At 45.9% G+C, this 16,878-nt stretch overlaps 1 protein-coding gene across 3 annotated transcripts in view; it reads left to right on the forward strand.

Moving 5' to 3' along the window:
• WSCD2 (WSC domain containing 2) overlaps positions 1-16,878 on the forward strand; it is a 121,974-nt gene that overhangs the window by 56,679 nt on the left and 48,417 nt on the right. For all 3 annotated transcript variants that reach the window (XM_019039378.3, XM_019039376.4, XM_019039377.4), the window contains exon 2: positions 8,147-9,078. In XM_019039378.3, the coding sequence (XP_018894923.1) occupies positions 8,697-9,078 (382 nt within the window). In that variant the 5' untranslated portion in view covers positions 8,147-8,696. The remainder of the gene's footprint in view (positions 1-8,146; positions 9,079-16,878) is intronic.

The raw sequence follows: 16,878 nt of genomic DNA on the forward strand, positions 1-16,878 counted from the left end.
AGTTTTAGATCTGAGCCTACCTGTTATCCACCAGCAGTGCCAGTGGGAAGGGTAATATGCCGCAAACACAGCCCCTAGGGTCTGCCTCTGTAAGCAAGGGGTGGGTGTCACACACTAGACAGATTCCTCAAAATGTGTCCTCCACACCTACCTTAGGTAGTCACCAATCATTGCACCAACTCATTGAACCTTTATCTTTTTCTGAAGTCTGGGCAAAGGGTATTGTCATGAGAAGAGGTAAATGTTTTGTTTAGTTGGCCAAAGTTGTGGCAGAGAATGACTACCTACTAAGAAACTGTCATGACAGGTTTAGCATACGGTTAAGAGTGCAGGCCCCAGAGCCAGACTTCCTGGGCTCGAAGCCTGTTCCACCACTTGCTAGCTGTGTGACGCTGCACAGATGACTTAACTTCTCTGATTTCCTAATCTGTAAAATGGGGCTAACAAGTGGAACCTTTCTTATAGGGTTGTTGTAAGGATTACAAGTTACTCTCTAGACAGTGTCTGTCACATAGTTGGTGCTCAATAAATACTAGCCCACATTATTATTAGGGTGCTATGTATTTTAAAAACAGTAGCTCATTTAACCCTCCTACCTTTCCAATGAGGCAGGGTGGATTGGCCCTATTTTGCAGGTGAGAAAACTGAGTCACAGAGAGGCCCCTTGCTGAAGATCACACAGCCACCACCGCCCTGAGGCAGGTTCAGATGCAGGAGTGTGTGACTCTGGCTCTGACCCCTTTCCACGTTTCCTCTCCGTGGCCATTCCTGTCCACAGTGGCCCAGCCTGGCCCTGCAACGAGCGAAGATGGCTGTAAAGATTGCCCATGGAGCAAGAGGCACTAGAGTCATTACCCAGATAAACAAAATTTTAATATTTACTTATAACGGACACCATATGCTCCCTCTGATTTTTTTATTTAATTACATCATGGCAGATGGCTGGGTGTTAAAGGCCATTAAGCTAATGGCACTTTGCCTTCTCATTTATTTTCTTGAGTTTTGGGGAAGATAAATGAAAATGGACATGGTTGGCAGGCTGTGAGCATAGGGTAGTGCTGAGTGAGTTTCCTTCCTGGGAACAGAGGGAAGTGTGGGGACCCAGGGGATTCTTTCTGGAGGTGGGGTGAGCAAGTGTAGGGCGCAACATACGGGTGTGCCTAGGAACTGGTGAAGCTTTCCTGGTGTGTACATGCTTCCTGGTCAAGAAAGTGGGATTGTTGTGTCAAAGATTCTGCAGAATTGTTGCATCAAAGATCTGCAGAACCACAATATGTCCATCATGAGCACGATGGAATCATTAAACTACAGCACACCAATGAATGGAAGGGTGTGTCCCAGAGAGGGTCCACCCACTGCACTGGGCGCAAAAGCCTTCCCTAGGGTTAGCTGGGTTAGTAAAATTCTGGATTCCTAAGACAATGAGTGAAAGGATTTGGCATTTATAATGGCATTTCTTCTCAGGCTGTTTCATTAAGTCTTTCACTTGCCAAATGGCTGGTCCACCACCAAGAAGGGTGAGAAAGAAGTTTGATTAAAGGAATTGGGGGTTATCTACCTGAGAAGTGTTCGAGGCATGGCCATCCATATCTTCAGGCTCAGAAAGGTTCCTTTCATCAACGCTTGGATTCAACTGAGGGATTATGGTTAAGACAGGGAATAGCTGCCTTGCTGGTCTGCATAGTGTCCGCCATGGCATCATGACACTGAGGCTCAGTTTTGCACTTGAATTCATGCTCCACTTTTTGTGTGTCTGGGCAAGTTACTTAATCTCTGTGAACCTTAGCTTTCTCATCTGTAAAGTGGGTATAATATGCCGATGTCTCATCATTGTTGAAAGGTCCTATATTGCTTTCCGGGGATCTGTATAAAGATTTACATACAGGATGTTTATCATAGCATTACTTATTTATAAAAGAGGGAAGACTGGAAATATTTTACATGTCTATGATAAGGAAAAGGTTGAAAAACCATTGATATGATATGAATCAACCATATTGATTCCTATTCTAAGGAATCAACTATTCCAAGAAATAGATACCACTGATAAGTAGTTCATTTAGGAAATAAAGACTATACTTACTCCTGTCCTTCTCTGAGCAGGGAAGTGAGACAGGGAAGGGAAGAAATCAATAAAGGGTGTATTATTGAGTCATCTGTTACAGAGGGTGGTTGAGGCTAAGTCCCACTGGAGAAATATACACTTCAGAGTTATTCCAGCTGAGGAGCAAGGGAGCTGGGGCATTTATACACCAACTCCCATTAGTCATATTTGCAGCTGCTTCCAAACGTTAATATTCTAGCATGTCTTGCCTGCCAACCACACAAGCACAAAAACCATTCAAGGTGCTGGAGAAACCCCTCAGACAACCAGATGAACATTCAGAATTTAACTCTGTGGGTGGGGCACATACGGCATCTGTTACAGATCTACCAAACTGACCAAAAAGGAAAGGACTGACAACATTAAGTGTTGGTGTGGATTTGGAGCAGCAGGAATGCTCAAACTGTACTGGGGAAGTTGTGACTACAGCAACCTTGGAAAAAAACTGGCATCTTTTAGGATAATCATAAGATGCTCATACAAAAACAAAAACAAACAGACAAACAAAAACTAGCGCTTTCACTCCTAGGTATACATGCGTCCTACATTAATTCTTATATACATGCATCAGGAGGGAGGTATGGGAATGTCTGCAGCAACTGGCAAGAGGAATCCATTCTATCCAAGCCACATGAGCTGAGAATTAATGAGGGAGAAATTCCGTGCAGGAAAATAGAGTCCTTGTATCAGAATGAAGGGGCACTGAACAGGCAAAACCACATGTATTCTCCAGAAATTATTATAAGATGTAGCATTTGCACCTAATACATATAGATAAGATATATTTGTATATATTGACTTATTTAGTTCTCACACTAACCCTAAGAGATAAATTATATTACATCATCACTCTATAGATGGGGAAACTGATGTTCAAAGATGTTAATGACCACCTCAAAGAATGATAGTGGGGATTAAAAGGCACAATGGGAATAAGATGACTGGCATATAGTATGCGCTCAACAAACACCAGTGACTTCTGATATTTTTATTATTAGAACAAGACTGAAATTTTACCTGGGCTCCCCAGTTTCTTGGAAACTTCCCAGATGGGTCTCCTACCCAGAACTCTTAAGAAATCAAACCTTCATGAACCTGATTTCTCAATAGCTATTTCTCAGTGAAGCTTGGGTGGTCTGGGGGTCAGTTGGTCGCTGGGCCTGCCCAGTCCCTCCGAACTGCCTCTGCCCCCCAAGTCAGGTACTGGGGATTGTAGAGAGGGAGTCAGCCCCCTACCCAGCCTCACAGGCTTCCATTCTGGCCTACCCTAGCCACTAGAACCTGGAAGGGGGAGGCATAATTTTACTCCCAGGGGAGGTAAGGAACCACAGGGCAGGCTATGCCTCTGTTTTTCTTTCCCCTGCAGGCAGCTCTTCCCCACCCATCTTCACGTTGGCAGCTCAACACCAGAGCCTCATTCTGGTGCTAAAAATAGTCTGTGTTTAGACACTTTGAGGCTCCTGCTGGAAACATGAACTGCAGTAACCGAATGCTGCCACTCCCACAAAGGGGGCCTCTCAGCCTCCTCCCTGTGGAAACTCATGCCAGCCCTTGGGGGGAGGCAGAGTAGAGGTCGTCCACCACATTTAACAGATGGGGAAACTGAGGCTTAGAGAGGTGTCACATAAAATAAAGGGGGATGAAGTCGTGATAGCCAGCTCTGTGGATTGTCTCGTCGAATCCTCCCCACACCTCTGGGAGGGGCATTCTATGGTTGACTTAACTTTATAGAGAGAAGATGGCAGCTCAGAGAGATGAAGTCCCCTGTCTGGACCTCACACCTGTAAGTGAACGACAGGAGGGGATATTAATACAATTATAATCCTCAACATGCTATGAACAAACAGAGACAGAGAGAAGTGGGTTGCTGAAGGCCAACAGCCCCCGTCTCACCCAGGGTTGTAGACACATTATCTGTGGATTGGGAAGAAACATCACACCTGCCTTGCAGCTATCCCAGAGGGAGGAATATGGGAGAACGTATTTGTAAAACCTTCAAACACAGTATCCAGCATATAGTAGGTATTCAACAAATGCAGTTAGTTTCATTTCCCCATTCCCTTTGAGGCAGAATTTCTCTCTGGAGAGAGATAGCAGAAAGAGAGACAATGACAGACTAGAGAGGGACTTGGAGAGACAGAGATGGAGAGAGAGGCAGGAGAGAGAGAATGACAGATGGATGTGGGAGGCAGGGGAGTCTGGGATACCTTTGAGGATATGGGGCTTTGGCTCAGCTGAATCCTGGAACCCTTGAACCCCAGAACCACCCAGTGCTGAGTAACACAAATGCTGCCTCCACAGAGCCCTGGATTTACAGCTCTCCAAGGCTGTCACCTGAGTGTTTTGGCCAGTGTGTGAAGCCATGGTTGTAGGTGTAAGCCCTGGGGGGATGAACCTGACTCTTTTTACTCATTTTTCTCTACCAGTGTTTCTTGGGACTCTCCTATGTACCAAATAGCCTTATCACCTCCATGGGGCTCAGATTCCAGGGGGCTCTTCCTCTGGGTGAGCCCCTGCCTCCTCCTAGCACCGGCAGGATGCTGTGGGATGGCTCAGGTCAGCACCTTCCCTCCCCAGGAGGAAAGGGAGCTCTGAAAGTTGGGGGTGGACACAGCCCCTCTCCACACGGTCCACATCCCTACGGCAGATCTCCTTCATTTTCCACATCACCCATGCCTCAGTCTCTTTCTGTTCCCTGCCAGCCCCTAATGAGCTCATTATCCTCTTAAAGCCCATTTGGCACCCACTTAGAGAAGAGATGTGTTGGAATATGAAAGAACGAAGAGGGAACAATGAAAAAGGACTGGACCCAGAAATATCCTGAGAGAGGCAGAAAGCCACAGGGAACACTACAGCTGAAAACTTTGCTGTCTCCACGACAGCAAACGTGCTGAGGTGGCAAATGGCTTTCAAGTGTCTCACATGTGCCCTTGAGGGGCGGAGGTGGGGCTTATCTTGAGCATCTCCTATGCATCAAGTATTCCTCCTACAATGTTTAATTCAGTCCTTCCAGCAACATACTTTTTAGGGGAGAAGTCAAGATCCTTTAGGCCACTTTACAGGTGAGGAACCTGAGTCTTGCTGAGAAGGGATGTCTTGCCCCAGTCACTCACCTGGGGTAATGGAAGAGGCAGGATTTGAACCCAGGTCTGTTTGCCTGTGGAATCCACCTCTGTTCTTGCCTGAGTGCCTCTGGAAGGGCTGGTGTCCGCTTGCCCATCCCACGAGGACTGGTGGCTTTTTCTCATCCCATCCCAGCTGCAGAAACATCTGGCACGTGTTGGCACGACCATGAAACCTCAGTGGATTCTCATGCGCGTTTGTAGGACACAGTCCCAACTCCTGAGTTTGGCATCCAAGGCTTCCCGTGGTCTGGCTCCTGCCCACTGCTTGGCTGTGTTCCCAGCCCACAGTCCCCCAAGCTCCTTTGTTTCTTCCCCCTCAGTGATGCACCCTCATTTGGGCTGTTCCTCTTCCCTGGGCTAACCTTCTGTTGCTCCTTCACCCAGAGAATTTTGACTCCTTTTGCAAGACCTGCTGGCTCAAAGACTCCTCCCCGGGGAAGCCCTCTATGGTTCCCCCAGGCAGCTGCAGACCCTTACTTCCCTGGGCTGCCACATTCCATGGCTTCTCAACCCAGGGTCCAAACCCCACCCTGATATTTTAAGCCAAATTCTGGGAGCTTATGTGCAAGGGTTTTTTTTTTCTGGGCATATATCTATAGTTGTCATGAGATCCTCAAAGAGTTACAAGACCAGAATAGACATACGGTTAGGAATATAGGCTTTGAAATCAGGTGGCACTGGGTTTACCATCCTGCTGCCACTTACTAGCTCTGTGACCCTGAACAAGTTACCTAATCTCTCTGATACTCATTCCCCTCTTGTGTAAAAATAGATACAGGTCTCCCTCATAGAAATGTTTAAATGAGAGTATGTATATGTGTAGAAGAATGTCTGGCATGTATTAACTGTTCAATAAACATTAACTATAATATTGATTGCTGTATCTTGTACACACATCTACTATGGGATTTATCATAGTCTGTCTAGCATAGTGATTGTTTACATTGCTTTCTCCCTCAGTTGACTCTGAATTCTCTGAAAGCAGGGACTGTGAATTATTTATTCCTGCATCTCAAACACACACATAGTAGGCAATCAGCATATGTTTTTAAATAAATGGAAGAATGAGTGGATGACTGGATGGGTGGAGAGTTGGATGGATGGATGGATGGGCTGCTATAGTTCAGATGGATAGATGAATGGATGTATAGTTGGACAGATTAATGAATAGATTAATGGTAGGTGGATGGATGGTTCAATGAATAGATGGGTAGGTGAACTGCCGGAAGGCAAATGGATGGATGGATGGATGGATAGATGGATGGATGGACGGATGGGTTAACGAATGGATGGGTGGGTGGATGCTGGATGACAGACAGATGAATGGTTGGATGGATGGATGGGTGGATGGATAGAGGGTTGGCTTAATGACTGGATGGGTAGGTGGACTGCTGGATGACAGACGGATGGATAGATGGACGGATAGTTTGACTTTACAAAGGCATGGATTTTTGTCTGTTTTGTTCACTTATTTATTCCAAGTGCCTACGAGGGTGACATAGTATGTGCTCAGTACTTAGTTCTTGAATAAATGGGATGGCAGACTCTACCTTAAACCACAGTTAAATGCCCACACTACTGTCTGGATTAGGAGAGTATGTTACAATTTGTATCTTCCATTGGCTGACTATGGAATCTCAGGCGTTGGCTAAGATGGTCATGGGGCCCCCTGCTGGTGGTAATATGAAAAAGCATTGGCTAAATGGGGTTTTCTGTTTTCTAATTTACATTCTATTTTTCCTCTTGACTGATGATCCTGAACATTTACTCATAAAGCTGTGGTACTCAACTCTCTGTGCTCATTACCATTATCTGAGAGCACCTGGTTACAGCTGTGGGTTTCCCCCTCAACCAGACATTCTGGTTGGAAAGGTTAGGAATCTATATTCACCAGGCTCTCAGGTGATTCTGAATCAGTTGTTTCTCAGACCCACACCCGGGAGACCCTGACAAAGGGTGAGCCATGCTGGTAACTGGGAGGCTGTAAGGATGGGCTACTGTCTGGGGGGCTGTCTCTGAATTCTCAAGTGATGTCCAGACTATGTGGGAAAGAGGCAGAGTCAAAGAGACACTGGTTAAGAGCTGTGATTTGGGATTTGGACTGTCCTGGGTCCAGATCCCAGCTCCATCACTCACCAGCTGTGTGACCTCCATTTCCTCATCTGTAAAGTAGGGAAATAGTTACCTCCCATAGGAATGTTGGGAGCAATAAAGGAGACAAGTGTAGATGGCTGGGCACAAAGCTGAGCACATGGTAGACACTCCATAAACACTGAATGGACAAATATGCTGCTAAATAACCCTACTTTCCTTCTTTTTCCTTGTCTTCCTTGGACAGAGGAGAGGGGCTATGGATTTTATTTCTCCCACTAGAATGTGAGCTCTGAAAGAGGGGATTTTGCCGCTGCCGCTCACAGCTTAGTTTCCAGCACCTAGGACAGTGCCTCACACAAAGTAGGTCTCACTGAGTGTTTGTTGGGAAAAAAAAATGAATGAATCTGGTCTGGTTCAGAATTGCCCAGGTTCAGCAGGTAGTTCAGCAAGGACCTTGAAAGTACTTTTCAGACTTAAGGTAATCCTTGAATCAGTGTATATTTGACAAATATATAGGAAGTATGGAGCAAAGCAAACCACTGGCCCATCAGAACCTGTGCTTGTCCAAGACAAAGTTTGTCCCCAACTAGGGCCCACTAGGATCCAGGTCCCCAAATTCCCAGTTTGGTGTCAAGAAAAAGGCAGTGTTCTAGAAGACTCAGGGATGCTCTGTATCTAGCACTGCTCTTAAGCTGTTTCATGCCATTGGTGGTTTCCTCCCCTCTCCGGGCCTCTGCATTTCCCTGTAGGATGCTCAAGAACCCTGTGGGTTCTGTGCTTTGGTGAAGGGGCTTCTCATGCCTGTGTCTCTGCTGTTTTGCAGGTGGCATCCCTGAGTCCTGATGCCTGACTGGATGGAGGCCCACCAGCTTCTGTTCCCATGAGGTAGAAAAGCCAAGCTTGGTCTTCAGCTGCGGAAGAGGCCAGAAACAAGGCCCCCAGTGAAATAACCCAGATCCACTGGCCTGAGGAGCAGAGAAAGGGCAAGAAGTGAACTGCAGCTGCTGGTAACCCTCAGAAACCTTCTCCAATTGCTATTCTCACAGTTCTTTGGGAACACTCTGAAGTGAAGAACAATATGTAGGAAAATGGGACCAACTTATGTGTGTTCTGAGCCTCAAAACCCCTTTGTTGGCCCAAGGAAGCTCACCTTCAGTTTGGGAGGGCTGGTAAACTCCATCCTTTCTCATGGCCTCAGCCAAGCTTGAACTTGCCCTCCCCTTCTGGCCTTGGTGATCACTTTTTCAGGAAGAGTGAGACTGAGGACCCCCAAGTGTTCCATCCCTAAGGAAAGCTTGGGAAACCAAGCCCCTTCCATCCCCTCCCAAGCACCCCAGCCAAGGCCCAGAGAGCCAGTCCGGAATGATCCCACTATGGCCAAGCTCTGGTTCAAATTCCAGCGGTACTTCCGCCGGAAACCTGTGCGCTTCTTTACCTTCCTGGCACTCTACCTGACTGCTGGGAGCCTTGTCTTCCTTCACTCTGGCTTTGTGGGCCAGCCCGCTGTCTCGGGGAACCAGGCAAACCCCGCTGCTGCAGGAGGCCCAGCTGAGGGTGCTGAGCTGTCCTTCTTGGGTGACATGCATCTGGGCAGAGGTTTCCGGGACACAGGTGAAGCCTCGAGCATCGCTCGCAGGTACGGACCCTGGTTCAAGGGCAAGGATGGGAATGAGAGAGCCAAGCTTGGTGACTACGGTGGAGCCTGGAGCCGAGCCCTCAAGGGGAGGGTTGTCCGGGAGAAGGAGGAAGAGCGAGGTAAGAGTGAGGAACATCTGGACACTGAGGGGCTGGGGAGAAGGGAGGAGATACTAACAATGTAATAACAGCTGTCAGTTTTCAGTGTTTAATAGGAACCAGCTGTCATATCATTGTAGCTATAAATAGTGCCTGCCATTATCATCCCCATTGCACAGAGGAGAAAATTGAAGCTCAGAGAGATGAAGCAGCTTGCCCAAGGTCACACAGCTTGTCAAGAGGCAAGTTTGGATTTGAACTCCACATCTATCAGAGGTCAAAGTCTGACTCTCCCCTGTAGCCTTTTACAGTCCTCATTAAATATACATGAAAATAAAAACAGTCAGCATTTATTGGGTACTTACTAGGCACCAAGTACTGTTTCCAAGCACTTTACATATATAGAAACATCACCACAACTGTAGGTGATAGATTTTGTTTTCCCATTTTAAAGATGAGGAAAGTGGGGTACCAAGAGCACAAGATTACACAGCTAAGTGGCAGAGCTTCTGCTCCACCAGACTGTCTCTCAGTCCATCTTGCTGGGTCCCTTGGTGATGGATCTCAGGAGAGATCATTGCTCTGGATAGATTTCATTGCATTCTCTCAGCCATTTATAATCTAAAAAGGCTTTTGTTCATGACTGCATTACCTTATTTGATTTTCACTACACTTCATGGGCTTAAACAAGGCCCCTATGATCCTGTGCCCAGTTAACAGATGTGGAAACTGAGGCTTGAAGAAGGGAAGACACTTGCCCAAAGCTGCGCAGCTGGTCAGCAGCAGGAACAGAGTTTAAATCTGATGCATCTGGCCTGAATGCTCAGTTCTCTAAGGTTGTCTCCTAGAGTCCACTGGCATCTACCCATCCAACCAGCATGCTAGGGAGGAACCCACAACCCCTACAATTCATAAGATTAACACAAATGGACGTTTCAGAAATCTGGGCCAGATGGTTTGGGAGAATAAACCACCAATCAAGGCAGATGGAAAACCTCACTAGCCTTTGTGTTCTACTGTGATTCAACTCATAAAAAACCCTTCTGCTACCATGGAAGGAAGCAGGATTAATGGAGGGGATTCATCTTGGAACACATTCTCCTGCCCCAGTCCTGCCCCCCACCTGGCCTGGGAACCATCTAGAAGACTCTATCTTTCTGCCCTCAGGAATTTCCTAGACTTCTGCCTCTTCAAGAACCAATGCTCACAGGGAGGCAAAGGAGATGTTGGAGGTGGTAGAATGGATCAGGGGATGTGGATTCATATTCCAGCTCCACCCCCACCAGCCATGTGGCCCAGGCACATGGTTTTACCTTCTCCCGCCTCAGTTTTGAAATCTGTAAAATGGGGATTTTACTGGATGCTCCTGAGAGTTCAATGAGACAAGGGTGATGAAGGCCTAGCACTGAGTAGATGCTTAGAGGTGCTCAGGAAGTGCTCCTGGGATCTCCCGGGGGATCATCTTATAGGTATAGGTGAGGTGTGAAGTGCTGCACCCCAGCCACTCCATACTCCATTCTGGCCTTTGAAAGCCCCAAAGTCCTCACCAGCCAGCATCTTGAGATATGGTCCCCATAATGCTTAGGACAAATTCCAGATGCCTCCCACAGTCCAACTCTGCAACGTCATCTTATAACCCCACTCCCCTCACCATGCTCTGCCCCACTGTCCTTGCAGTTCACTGAACACACCAAGCCTGTTTCTATCCCAAGATCTCTGTATATGCAGTGCCTTCTATCTGGGATGCCATCTCCCCAGATGTTTGCATAGCTCCCTTCTTCCTTTCCTTCAAGTCTTTAATCAAACCTCGACTTCCCATAGAGACCATCCCGGAGCATCCTAACTCAAATAACCCCACTTCCTAGCCAGTCACAACCACAATCCCCGACTCTATTTTCATCATAACACTTATCACCATCTGAAAGCATCTCATTTATGTGTTTGCCTCTTTGTTTAAGATCAGTCTGTTCTACTGGACTGTCAGCTCCAGGAGGGCAGGGCTATTGCCTGTCCTGCCTGTCTGTTTTCTATCAGCACCCGGGACAGCACCTGGCTAAGTGCTGTCGCTGAATACCTATTTGTTGAATGCGTGAATGACTGGATGAATAAACGAATAAATGACTATCCCTTTGCCTGGAGTACCTCTACATCATTAGCTCTACTCTTCCTCCAAGTCTCATCTTTGCTAATCTTCAAGAAATTTTCCCTGATCCCCTTACTGGTTTGATCAAATGCTCCTCCTCTATGCTCCCTGGCATGGCCCTTATATGAATGGCAATTGTGTATGTTTGTCCATGTCCCCTGATAGAATATGAATTCCTTATGGTGTAGATGATACAGAAACAACAACGTCTCTCATTTGTTGTGAGAATGAAAAACTGCCATCAATGCTAATAATAAGGACCATTTCTTGAGTACCTACTTCACACCAACCACTTGTCTATTTGCTTTTCATGTATTATTTGAATGAAATGATATATGTAACATGCTTATAATATCCTCTGGCTCATAATAATAGGTCACTTAATAGTTGCTGTCCTTGTTATTTGTAGTAATATTAGCTGATATCTAGTGAATGATCATTACAGGCTAGACCATGTTATGTGTTTCATTGACTCATTTAATTACTACAACTCAGTAAGTTAGGGATTATTATTCCATTTCACAGATGGCAAAACTGAGGTCCAGACAGAAATCACTTACCCTAGTTTACACAGGTCAATAGTGGAGGAACCAAGGTTTAACACAAGGTCTGTTTAATTCCAAAGCTTGTGAGCATTCTTCTATACCATGCCAACTGCACCCCCACCATGCCTTACCCAGCAATCTTATATATTTTATAAAGTGCAGAGAGAAGGAAGAGAAAATAAGAACATAGCCCCAAGGCCAGGGCTCTCAGCAGACAGCCTTTGGAATCAGGCAGTGTTATCAAGAAAACACAAATCCAGCCTGTCCTTGATTAACTTATTCAGAGTTTAGCGAGGAAAGACAACATATTAGATTAACGCTAATAAAAATGAGACACTTCTCCGGCCTGACGCTAAACTCATTTTGTTTTCTCCAAGGCTGTTGAGGGCTCTGCTTGATGCAGTGATGCAGGACTCAAGCTGTAGAGGATTCAGAGCCCATCATGGCTCAGGAGTGGGAGGGGAGGAGCTGTACCCAGGCTGAGCTGAGGCGGGGCAGGAGTCTGAGTTCTTTGGTGTAACTGACACCTACCATGTGCCAGTCATTTACCTAGGCCTCTCTAGGTTCACATGGCGATGTGAGGGCCTGTACTTTGAGCAGCCAAATCAGGGTTCAAATCCCAGTTCTGCAACTTGCTGGCTGTGCAGCCTTGGGCAGGTCACTTCACCTTTCTGACATGCCATTTCCTCTTTGGGATAAAAAAGTACTTAACATCAGATGGCGTTGTGATGATTACATAAGGTCAATTCAGCATGTGCTCTCTAAGTGCCAGGTGCTGTTCAAAGCATTTACATCCATTACATCACATAATCTTCATAGTAATGAAGGAAGATAGACACTGTTATTAACTCCATCTTACAGGAGGGAAAGTCAGGCACAGAGAAGTTAAGTAACTTGCCCAAGATTACCCACCTGGGGGAGGGAGTAAACCAGTATGTGAACCCAGGTGTTGTGAGTCTTACGCCTGAACCTTAAGCACTACATCACGTCACTTCTCAGTGTACAGAAAGTACATGCCAGCTATTATTATTATAATAAGCTTGCATACTACCTTAATACATGCCAGCTATTATTATTTATACTGTAATTTTGCAGGAGAAAATGGGGGAATAGAGGTAATGTGAATTTCCTAAAGTCACACAGCTAATCTGGGGCAGAGGCAGGAGCTAAACCCACTTTGACTTCAAAGGTTGTCCTGCTTCTATTTCCATGAGATTACAGAGAGGCTTGGGCTAGGTGTGAAGGTGGCCATGGGAAGATTTAGTCTGCATTTTTTTGGAAGGATAGCAGGAGCACCCACTTCCCATCTCCTCCAGCTGGAGATGCAATGGCTGCAGGTTACCGAGGTGCTCTGTGTCAGGGACTATTTGTCCATATTCTCCTTTCAGCTTCATATCAGGTAAAAATATTGAGTGCCATTTCACGGATGAAGAAACAGGCTCAGAGAGGTTCAATTATTTGCCCAACATCACACAGATGCCAAGAGGCAGAGCTGACTCCAGCCCAATTTGATCAGAGTCCAAAGCCCTTATTCTTAACCACTGGACTTATACTACTTCTTTCTTAAAATATAAGATCTCTAACTCCATTCATTCATTCATTTATTCTTTCATTCATTCATTCATTCTATATTTATCAAACACCTACTACATGCCCAGATCTTTGCTGGAAGGTGGAGATACAGGAATGATTCAAGCACAGGTTGTGAATATTCCTCAGAGGAAAAAAGCTGTGCTTTTCCCCATTATAACACCTTTTCATTTTATTAAAAGTTCTTCTACAATAAGCCAAAATTATTTCTAATTTGAAAAAATAATGGACAATACTAAGAAAATTTAGAAAAGTTTTGGGGGACCCCAAAGGAGGGACCCCATTCAGTCATGGGGTATCACAGCTGGCTTTCTGGGAAAGGAGATGGGTGAGCTTAGTATGTAGGATCCTTATGCCTTGACCAAAGTGAGTGGTGCATCCCTTCTGCCCTGGGGAAGCCTAGATATGAGCAGGAAATTCCATCGCCGGTACAAGGAAACCCGGGCAGCACTGGGTGGTCTTCTGGAGGGACCACCTTCCAGTGTTTCAGAGAATCCCCAGAAGGAGAAAAAGTATTTCTTGTGTCTTCCTTCTGTGCCAGACCCTGTGATAGGCTCAATGCATCAAATTAATGTTACTTAGGTCACCCTTAACAATATCTTTGTATTAGCTTTCTCAGGCTGCTATAACAAACTATCACACACTGGGTGGCTTGAACAACAGATATCTATTCTCTCACAGTTCTGGAGGCCAGAAATCTGAAGTCAGGGTGTTGGCAGGGCCATGCACTCTCAAAGGCTCAAAGGGAGACTCTGTTCCATGCCTTTCTCCTGGTTTCCAGTGTTCCCGGCCATCCTCAGCAACCCCTTGCTTGCAGCCACATTACTCCAATCTCTGCTTCCATTTTCACATGACCATCTCCTTTGCGTCTGTGTCTTCATATAGCCATCTTGTTATAAGGACACCAGTCATACTGGATTGGGAACCAACCTACTCCAGTTTAGCCTCATAACAAAATTCCATCTGCAATGACTCTATTTCCAAATAAGGCCACATTCTAAGGAATTGGAAGTCAAGACTTCAACATGTCATTTTGTTGGGGTGGGGGTGGGGGGTGGGACAGGGCACACAATTCAGCCTAAGAACCCTAGTTGAATTTTTGCTCCCACTTTTCAGGTGGAGAACTGCACCTCCAAGAACTTGAGTAATATTTGAGGCTATTGCAGCATCATGTGTGGGATTTGAACCCAGATCTGGTTAGATCTGGTTGACTCCAGTACAGCATGAGGCCTCCTATTCGTGAATCTGTTCACAAACTATAAATCAGAGGCATACAAATTAGTTCATGTTTAGCTACCCTTTTAACAAATCACCTTCATTGAAGAGAGCAAAATTTCATGAAAAGATTAATTGTAGCAAAAGAAAAAAGTAAAGGAGGAAAAAAAACTGCCACCAGGAGGGTTCTTTTCAGATGCTGGTTTCTGTACTGGAGATAAATAGCCCAGCTGGGGTGACTTTGCCATTTCAGCAGTCTTCAGACCGCTGTGGAGACGAGCTGATAGATTGTGTGAACTTGGCCATTAATCCACCCTCAAGTGGCCTGTGATTTTGTCCCTGTTTTACATATCTGACCTCCTGTCTCCGAGAGATTCTGCTACCACAGCAGGATTTGAAGGTGGAGCCCTGAGGAATGGCTGAAGAGGATTTTAGCGGGCTGGCAGTAACCACGCTAATGAGCTCAGCAGGGTGATACAACTCTGAGGACAGGGACCATGGTTGTATTGGTCGCAGCCTGCACCAAAGGTCGGTGGGAAAGGGGTCACCAGATCTTTCCCAAGACAGGAAGGAAACTGACTCAATATTGATATCCTGATCCATGGAGCTCAGTCCATTAATCAGGCCATGATGCATAACATGCCTGTGTTTTCCAAAAGCATTAATAAAGGACCATGTATCTTCCTCTCCCTCCTGTTGACAGATAAGGAAACAGAGGGTCATTCGTTCATTCAACAAGTCTTTGAGCACCTGTTGTGTGGGAAATCTCAGACTGATGCCTGGTCTGGTGGGAGGGTGAGGAAGGGGATAGAGCACCATTTAAAAGCCCAGGCTTATAAAAAAGAATAAGATCATGTTTCTTGCAGGAACATGGATGGATCTGAAGGCCATTATTCTTAGCAAACTAATGCAGGAACAGAAAACCAAATACTGCATGTTCTCACTTATAAGTGGGAGCTGAGTGATGAGAACACATGGACACAAAGAGGGGAACAACAGACACTGAGACACTGGGGACTATTTGAAGGTGCAGGGTGGTAGGAGGGAGAAGAGGTGAAAATATAACTATTGGGTATTAAGCTTAATACCTGGGTGACAAAATAATTTGTACAACAAACCTCGTGACACGAGTTTACCTATATAACAAACCTGCACATGTACCCTGCACTTAAAATAAAACTTAAAAACAAATAACTAAAAGCCCAGGCTTTGGGGAAGATGGACCTATGGTAAAAATCCCAGATCTTCTCCCAATGAACCACCCCACTTCCCAGCTCCATCCTCCTCCTGGGCAGGTCTCTCTGGGGAGACACCTCCTCCCAAGACATCTCCTCCCAATCCTGGACTCAGTGTGGCATATAGGAAGGGGCAACTTTGAATAGACAGACCTGGCCATGGATTTGGTCTGAGACCCTCACTGTGGGGTGGACTTGGGCAAGTTGCTAAGCTTGACTATCAGTGTAGTAGTTAGTGCTCCCCCTACCCCGGTGCCAAGGGACAAAAATCCACCTTGAACTAGCTTAAGCTAAAGAAGAAAATGCATTGTGTCATGTCATCAAACTACAGCAATGGCTCTGCTGGACTGGATTTTTTAAATGAATAATTGGTGGTCTTCTTCCTGTCACTCTCATCTCTGCTCTTCAATGCCTTGGCTAGTTTGTTCTCCTACACAGATTGGCCTTGGTGCCAGGGACTGGGCTGGTGGTAGCTCTGGGGTTATAGCACCTGGGAGAGGCAGATTTCTTCCTCCCAGCTTTACTCTATCAGAATGCAACAAATGGGTCATGTGTTCTTCCTTGAAGCAAACACTGGCTGCTGGGATGAACAATATGATTGACCTTGCCAAGGTCATCATGTCTCCTGTGGTCAGGGAAAGTAAGGTCTGCTGATGGAAAAACCTATCTAGAGCAGATGCTTTGAAGGCACAAACAGTCCACTACAGTCCACCCCTTCACTCCATGATGGACACGCAATGGACATGCCCACATACATCTTTACTCCCATTAATTTGCTTATAAAAATCTTATCTAACATGATCCACTGTTCCATAGGTAGCCGAAAGTGCCTATCCTTACCCTAAGGTGAAGTCACCCAAAGTCCTACCACATCCAACTTCAAGCCCAGCATTTCTGCAGCATGAGCATTCCTCCCCTTCAGGTCTTGGGGTGGCCAAAGAGAAATGAAACTTCCTCAAGTGTAAGATGGTTGGAGGACAGACCTGGGCTTTAATTTGAAGTCAGATGCTACAAGCTGTAGGAACTTGGGCAGATGACATAGGTTCCCATTGCATTTTGAAAAGAGGAAAAGCGGAAGTAACATGAGTAGTTA

This window comes from Gorilla gorilla, chromosome 10 (genome assembly GCF_029281585.2).
Source record: "Gorilla gorilla gorilla isolate KB3781 chromosome 10, NHGRI_mGorGor1-v2.1_pri, whole genome shotgun sequence".
Classification (NCBI taxonomy): Eukaryota; Metazoa; Chordata; class Mammalia; order Primates; family Hominidae; genus Gorilla; species Gorilla gorilla.